This window comes from Clupea harengus, chromosome 2 (genome assembly GCF_900700415.2).
Source record: "Clupea harengus chromosome 2, Ch_v2.0.2, whole genome shotgun sequence".
Lineage (NCBI taxonomy): Eukaryota > Metazoa > Chordata > Actinopteri > Clupeiformes > Clupeidae > Clupea > Clupea harengus.
Window position 1 is genome coordinate 11,009,045 of NC_045153.1, and position 8,834 is coordinate 11,017,878.

At 42.0% G+C, this 8,834-nt stretch overlaps 1 protein-coding gene across 1 annotated transcript in view; it reads right to left on the bottom strand.

The window, feature by feature from the left end:
• LOC105899345 (potassium voltage-gated channel subfamily E member 2) overlaps positions 1–3,473 on the bottom strand; it is a 3,486-nt gene extending 13 nt beyond the window's left edge. The window contains exons 1-2 of the mRNA XM_012826515.3: positions 3,355–3,473; positions 1–1,153 (exon numbers count right to left, since the gene is read on the bottom strand). The exon at positions 1–1,153 is cut by the window's left edge and continues 13 nt beyond it. Of these exons, the coding sequence (XP_012681969.1) occupies positions 800–1,147 (348 nt within the window). The 5' untranslated portion in view covers positions 1,148–1,153; positions 3,355–3,473 and the 3' untranslated portion in view covers positions 1–799. The remainder of the gene's footprint in view (positions 1,154–3,354) is intronic.
• Positions 3,474–8,834: the final 5,361 nt, after the last annotated feature.

Consider the following 8,834-nt stretch of genomic DNA (forward strand, 5'->3'; position numbering starts at 1 on the left):
CTCTTATTTCTTCAATGTTTATCAGCAACACCATGAAAATAGCAGCAAGCATGATATTATCACAGTATTTTTCCTTCAAACTTCCCATTTTTAAACCCATCATTCATTCATGTTAAAGTAGGTTTATGGGATTTACAAATCATCTGTGCTTTATACATCAGAAATCAGGCAATCAAAAGTTATATCTTGTGACCAGAGTTGGAAGGTGCCAAGTTTGAGGATTAAAAGCCTGGCTACATTTTTTTTAATCATTGCTCTTTGATCAGGTTATCTAATTCAGCATATTTAACTTACAGTTTATGACTACAGTTTGCTGGTTAAATACCATCGTAAATAAATCTAAAATAATCTAATAATAATAAAATACTGGGGAATACTTAGATTTTCTGGGCATGGAGCGGTCGGATCTCCACATTTTGCTCTACTTTTACACTCATTAGTGTATATATGGCAGGTGACATTGGTCTGGACCAATCAATGGTCTGTGTTTCGCTAAAGCAGAGTTGTGCAATCACCATGGTTACACGGACAGTGCTCAAAATGGCAGTGTCTCCTGTAATGCTAGAGTAACTCATTTAACCCTCCTATTGTTAGGATTTTAGGTACAACAATAAGGGTCAGAGGTCAAATAGACCCTGTTGACATACAATCATCACATAAACAGCAACCTTGCAAGGAACATTAATCTCAATAGTGGCAGTTGGACAAGGAGGCTGTCAGGGGAATGTACCCCTGGAATCGTAGTGGTGGTAAGGTTGAGAGAGGGGTACCAGGGGGTTGCCATAGGGACAGGAAGGACTCAGGGTGAGCCTAGCCCACCGAAGTCCTTGGGGCTGGGGTTGGGGATGACCAGGGACGGGTCGGCGATCCACTCGCCCTCGATGTATTTGTGGTAGGGGTCTTCGGAGTGCTCGCGACGCTTGGACTTGACGGTGCTCACCAAGACGGCCACCACGATGAAGGCGAACATGCCGATCATGACCAGCAGGTACCAGATGACATTCCGGAAGTTTTCCTCCGTCAGACGCTCGTCCAGCTTCCGCTCGGCCTCTGTGGCGTTCCAGGTCCAGCTGTTCAGGTAGTTGTTCAGCGTCCGCGTCAATGAGCCCTCCAAGTGGAGGGTCAGATTCGACAAATCAGAAGGCATGGCCAGCTGACGTCAAAAACAGGTGATGACAACAATGAAAAAAGACATATATGACCTTTCATCGTGACGTCACAACAACAAATATCTTACTTCCGGGTGGATAACGTCGCCCCTGCCGATAGTAAACCTTAACAAGCTGACAGGATTTTCGACAGGATTTTCCATGTCATGTCAACACGTTTTATGATTATGATCTTGTGAACTGAAAAACTAGACGTTTCGTTGCTGTTGATATTTGTTAGCGATTAACGGTAATATTGTAACGACCAAGTCATTGAAGTACATTGAAGTATCAAACCCGTAGTGACTGAGATCGCTACAATATCCAACTTAACGATGAAAGATTTTCAGGACTGTTTGTAGCTTTCCAGCTATCTGTCTGGACACAATCATTTTTCAATACAGATTCATAAAGTACCTATCTATCTATCTTATTGGCAGTATTGAAAACTTTGTCATTGTATTGTAGATGAGCAGTTTTGAGGATGTGTGCTCTCTTAGCAGATGTGGTTGGACTGGAGTTGGCTAACTCAGGTCCCAGGTGTTGTGATTGGACAAAATCAGTGTGGTCAGCATCAGGGTTTCACCTGCATTATAAAACAAAGATTAAGTAACCGTATCATAGCCAAGCCAGATCACGCCACTTTGTGTGGTTTGTTTTTTTACAACAACGGGACTAGCACTTCCACGCTAGCAAGCTTGCACGATATGCTACCCAACGTTATGCTACTGTTATGCTACCCAACAGCAACCCAACAAAAACGTTTTATAAATGACCTGTGAGAAAATGTCTTCCGCAAATCCGGTCATGAGTGGTTTGTTGCCAGCCTGTCCACAGTTTAGTAACGTTAGATGCAGCGAGACCGCCCGGTAAACGTACTGAGGCTGGATCTGTGCTAACGTTATCCACCCGTCTTAATCTCTGTATCCACAGGTTCCACTGGGTCGGATTTGTATAAACTTGCACAAGCTTTTGAGACATATTCTGCACGTAACATTGTGGCAAGTTGATGGCGTTGATTGACTAACTTTAGACATCCTAGCTTGTTAACATTTGCTAGGGGAAGAAAGTTGACATAACTTTACGTTAGCTCAGCTTTCAGCGTGCTCAGGCAGAATGGGAAAATAAGCATTGATATGAGTTGTGTTGTTACTCTCAAGAAAAGGATTATTAACGATTGAAATGTAGAATTTGCTGAAATAGTCCTATAATAATAATAATCCTTTACGTGCCTGGGTACATTTGGCATTACAACCCCAAACACAACACGATTTCGCCATAACATTCGCGTAAATGAACTACTTCGGCTGTTGACTGCATGACAGTTATCCACCCAGAAGTATCTTGGCAACCTTTGTTTACAAACATTCTGATTAGGTCTATAGACACATATAGAATTCAATTGATAATACAAATACTGTGTGTATTTGTTTAAATGTTTTTTTAGCAAATGACCACAACTAAACTTCAAGAAGTATCTCCAGGGTTATTGTCATAACATGAGCTAAGAGGGACACTTTTTAAGGCTGACAATATTAAAAAAATGCTGTTAAATAACCTGCAAATACCTCTGCAATTACTGTGAACTAGTCACTAAACTTTCTAACGTCAACCTCACCCTGACCTAAAACTCACTCTAACCTAGCTTACAGCAAACATTTATGTTTGCCATGGCCAAGCCTACAACCTTACCCTGACCCCAATACAGTTTACTTATCATATCTATTTTTCAACAGAATTATCAGCAAATGTTTGACAATGCATTTGTGTAGTTTGTCAAAAAAGCAGTGGGCTGATTAATTGAAGCTGGATTGTATAGTTTACTGAACTGTGAGCGGTAATACGTATGTTGTGAGTCAATTGTTGTAAACAATCCACTGTTTTTGATTAGGCATCGTGGCTTGACCTTATCTAAAATATGTACTTAAAGTAGGATTTGTTCCACATTTATAAATTATATATTATATAATATTATATATATATATAGTAATATATAATTATTATTCTCAGTCCTCTGAGTACAAGCAAGAAACAGAACAGTCTGGCATTAGCCACGCATAGCCTGCTGAACTTTAGCAATCAATCAAAGCACTTTCACACTCATAAAAGAGGATATAATTCTAAGTAATAGTTCGGTCTTTGTCTCAGAAAACCCAGTAGGGCTGTTATTTGGCCACATGAAGGTCATAGAATGGTCATTACTTACATATGGTTGGAGTTAAATTCCTCTGTGGGTTTGAGAGCGAAAAAGGTAACATGCATCAGCAAGTGCCTGGTACACACTGCTACCCTGTTTCCATTTGTCTTAAAGGGTGTGGTGTGTGTGTGTGTGTGTGTGTTTGTGTGTGTACACAAGTGCATGTGCGTATGTGTCAGAGCCCCTGTCTGTATGTGTGAGTGTATAAACATGTGAGTTAACATACTATATTGTAAGCACTTATATCATTTATTATCCATGTGTATAATATATGCATGTAAGTGCCTTGTGCACACTGCAACTCTGGACCCATTTGTCTTAAAAAGTGTGTGTGGGTATGTGTGTGCGTGTGTGTGGGTGTGGGTGTATGAATATGTGTGCATGTGTGTGTGTGTGTGTGTGTGTGTGTGCGTGTCTGTGTGTGCGTGTGTGTGTGTGTCTGTGTGTGTGTCTGTGTGTGTGTGTGTGTCTGTGTGTTCGTGTGTGTGTGTGTGTGTGTGTGTGTTCGTGTCTGTGTGTGTGTATGTGTGTGTGTGTGTGTATTTCTGTGTGTGTGTGTGTGTGTGTGTGGTGTACGTGAGTGTGTATGTGTGTGCGTGTGTGTGGGTGTGGGTGTATGAAAATGTGTGCATGTGTGTGTGTGTGTGTGTGTGTGTGTGGTGTGTGTGTGTGTGTGTGTGTGTGTGTGTGTGTCTGTCTGTGTGTGTGTGTGTTGTGTCTGTGTGTTCGTAGTCTCTGTGTGTGTGTGTGTGTGTTCGTGTCTGTGTGTGTGTATGTGTGTGTGTGTATTTCTGTGTGTGTGTGTGTGTGTGTGTGTGTGTGTGTGTGTGTGTGTCGTGTGTGTGTATGTGTGTGTGTGTGTGTGGGTGTGGGTGTATGAAAATGTGTGCATGTGTGTGTGTGTGTGTGTGTGTGTGTGTGTGTGTGTGTGTGTGTGTGTGTGTGTGTGTGTGCGCATAACCCTAAGTATCCCTTCCTCCCTTCCTCTGTATCAGTTTAGCTCTCAAGGGCATCAGCTCTGATTGCTGCAGCCCGCCTCCTTTTAGATACAACAGATCAGATCAGAGAGAACTGGGCCAAGGCCCATTTAGTCCACCAGCAAAACATTTACCACTTCAAAGACACAGCTTACATCTAAAACCAACCAATGCTACATACACACACACACACACACACACACACACACACACACACACACACCTACACTCAACAGTGTTACATTAGCATAGCATAATGAAAAACAGTTTATGATAAGATCATATTTGGTGGACAGTTGTTATCAACAACAACAAATCTGTAGTTAGATGTGTCCCAAAGGGTCTAGTTTTGCCCTGTTAAGAGAATATAGCTTTGAGACTGTAGATTCCCCTGAGATTAGATGCCCTGTAGTGGCATTGTAGTACCACAGGGTGGCAGCACTGGAGCATATCTAGGTTTTCATGTTGGACACTAGAATTGGAGCATACAGAGGTGGAACTAGAGGGTGTGATAAACGGAAAGTGCATACACTTTGTGTGTGATTGTGTGTGTGTGTGTGTGTGTCTGTGTGTGCATGTGTGTGTGCGCGTGCATGTGTGTGTGAGTGTGTGTGTGTGTGTGTGTGTGTGTGTGTGTGTGTGGTGTGTGTGTGTGCGTGCGTGCGTGCGTGTGTGTGTGTGTTTAAAGTACTGCTGGTGCTGAATAAGCATAGCAAAGATCTTGAAAACACAATACCAGACATACCAGCTTTACTAAATATTGCCAGGGTGTGTTTAGAAATATTGCTACAGGGTTTCTATCCACATGTCCTGAATCGTCTGTGTTTTGATGGTACACGCATGTCGTTTATGAGATGCTATGGTAGCTGAGGGCTCTCTGACTTCTCCAAACCACAACATTTGCACATGCTGTGACTGTGAGATGCTACATATCTGAACAAATGATAACAACCACATGTGGGGATTAATCACGGATTCACATCTCAATACGTGTCAGTCATCGCTCATGCAGCAATGAGCTGTGCAGGTGACATGACTTTAAAGGAATGACACTCGTGCTAGGCTTTGTTCTTTGTTCCTTGTCCATAACATACTCATAGTCAGATATCCCAGCCTCCTCCCTAAATAATAACAAAGGATTTTTGACTGCTGACGAAAGAAGGTACACCGCCTGAGGACCTAACTGTGGCTGAGTTGTATGGTGTGTTCCTGCGTGGGTAAAGTTAAGACCAAAGTTAAGACCAAAGTTAAGACCTCTCCAGCCATGCTCAGTTTTAAAGGTGGTTACAAACGGGATTTGTTTCAGTGTTCAGAGGTCAGAGGTGATGTCTGGCAGGTGGTGTGTAAACCAGTTTTGTATTTCTTTCTGCGTGGGATTCTGAATCTGTGGTCACCCTTAAAAGAGTTGATTTGGCCAAACTGCTCAGCGAAGCAGTCTTAGAGTAAATAGAAGTTGGGAAAAAAACATGCCTGACCTTGAGGCCAAACAAAATGAGTTTAGGGTTAAGACTGTTTGGGTAGACAGCTGAATGGCCTTGAATGACTTCTGAGGAGGGAAATACCATCAGGGCCAGACTGAGCTGGATTTAAGGCATCTGTTTTGTTCAAGTCATTGACAACACTGTGCAGGAAAAGCACAGAAGACAGATTACAAAAAGAGGCTTCGGTGGCTTGCAAGCTGTTCATATGCAACAAATCTCCGCAGGGCCCCTCAGATAGATTGAGCTCCCTTTTTGACCGGGGATCTGTTCAAGGTTTCTTCCTGTTGAAAGGGGTTTCAGGCATTTGTGACTGTAAAAACTCTAAATGTTATGTAAATGTAACTTTTTTGTGGAACTGTATACGTAAATGAAAATGAAAAGCAATTGAATTGAACTTCCTGGAGAAGTGGTAAAAGAGTAGCATGGATTAATGTGCCATTGTTACTATCGAGAACTGCACACAAAACAATATTTTGCATATTTTGGCGCACCCCCAGAGATTCTGCAAAATTTGCAAGATCACAAACAATGGCACAATATTTGAAACAAACACTGAATCGATTGATAATCTACACTTGGAAATTCCCCTGATCGCATCTCACACTGGAATGAATCAATCCCAGATAATGCCAAGGCCCTCTCCAGAATCAGTGCCATCTGGATCACCTCACAGCACCGCTGGTAAGACGGTTATCTACAGTATAATGCTTCATTTCTGCATGCCAGGATGGCATGTTAGCTTGCAGTTGTGCTAAGAGGGTTTTGTTCAGTATAATGCTTCCTTTCTGCATGCCAGGGTGGCATGTTAGCTAGCAGTTGTGGCCATGGATGGGGCCATGCATGTATACATATTTTCTATAGATACTTCTACTGTCCCTCTGAAATCAGCGGCTCCTTCAGGTTCTTGTCGTGGTTTATTTTGGGGCCGTAATACATGCATTGGCCTCATTTTGCAGGGACAACTGGATTAGCATTGTCATGGAAAAGGAGCTGGGTGCGTGCGCACACACACACACACACGCACACACACACACACACACACACACACACACAACACACACACACACACACAGGATGAGTGGGTGGAGGAAGGACAAATCAACACAGAGATGAGGAGAGAAAGGAGGAGAGAGATGCATCCTAGCATGTTTCTATATTTAACGATGCTGCGCTTCATTTGTTTTATCGATGCCCTGGCTATTTTAGTTCTGATGACTGACACAAACATAATATGGAAAAAGAGTCAGAGAGAGGTGAAGGAAGGATACATTTTCCACGTATCACCTTTGACTACAAAGAGCCGCCTCTCCACTAGATGGCAGAAGTTCCCTTTCATATTCACACACATACACTGAGAGAGAGAGAGAGAGAGAAAGAGGGAGAGAGAGAGACAAACAGGAACACAGTCAGCTCATACATATTGATTAATTGCTGAATAATTCATTGTTTTGATCTGTTAGCTGCTGAATGTATGTGTTTGCCTGTTTATGCCTGAATCTTAGAATGAGTGGATGACTGTGATCATATTAGCAGAGAAATGGGTTGCAATCCAAATGTGTGTATGATGCATTGTAGGCTGTGTGTATGTGTATCTGTATGTGTGTATATGTGTGTATGTGTGTGTGTGTGTGTGTGTGTGTGTGATGCATTGTAGGCGATGTGTAGTAGAACTTCGGCACGATTGTTAGGTGGGAATGGGCAGCAGGAAACAGGGGACTTTTAAGGGGATGTGTGTGTGTGTCTGTGTGTTTCCGTGCGTGTGTATGTATGTGTGCAAAAGGGATTACCACATACTAATCACCTGATTCCCTCTGACTTCTCTTAAAGGCAGATCTGGTTACTTCTGTTGGATGGATCACCTGAGGCTCACACACACACACCAGTGGTGCCTTTCTCATCAGGATCAAACTCAGCAGTGAGGTCATTCAACACCCAGGCATTGCCAAGGAACATTCTAGATTCGAATCTAAGAAACCAATCCCCATTTAATCCGGTGTAATTCAAGCAGCAATACGGAGTTCTGTTCCAAAACTAGTAAGCTAAAGGGTAAAAGGTATGCAAAAACCTTGCAAACACCACCAACAGCCCAGTTGACACTGAAAGCCAACACATTAGCTGACATCGTTTGGCAGTTCAGCTGGCAATGGAATGCATGTGAAAAGCTTTTCTTCCATTTTTGCAAGGTGCTCCAGCCAGGAAACACAGAACTACATAGTGCATATCCTGGATAGCTAGTGGGGAAGACACAGGTGTTTATCGGTCCTTCACATGACCATATGCTATCAAAATTAATTTGAGGATGGTACTAAAACTAGTTGCCTATAAAACCATATCTCAAAAAGTCTCAAATTGTTGCATAGTGTTACTTTAATTGAATTGAATTGAATTGAATTGAATTGAATTGAAAGCCTTTATTGTCATTGTATTTGCATACAACGAAATTTGAACAATACAATAAGCTAAAAAAAAAAGTGCAGTGGTATGGAGTACATACTGTGTCAGTTGTTGTCCTTGGGAAGTAAACGTTTGATCTTAACTTAGATCTAGATTAGGATCTTAACCTTGCAGTCATTTCATGAAGACAGAAGAATTAAACTAACTTTTATTAACACTTTTAGACGTGTTGGTGTATGATGTGATGATGTGGCTGTTCCATTTTGTTGTCAGTGCCCATCATTATATCTCTTCCATTGGTAGATATTTGCAAGGCAGTTAACACATCTTGTTTTGCATAACTGCCACCATTATTTTGGTTCCATGTATAATAATCAATACAGTCTCTAAAACTCTCAGTATGTGAGCCTCTTGAAGATGTGAAGAGTTGTGGCAACATTTAGAGCGCTATGGTGTCGATCTAACAAGCCTCAAATATATACATACAATATATACATATCAGATAGGGCTGCCAGTGTTGGCAGTTAAGAATGCCATAACCAAAGGGTATCTGCCGCAACTTAAACCACAAACCAGATGGACTACTGTACCTCTTCTGATTGCAAACTGAGAGAGAGAGAGAGAGAGAGAGAAAGAG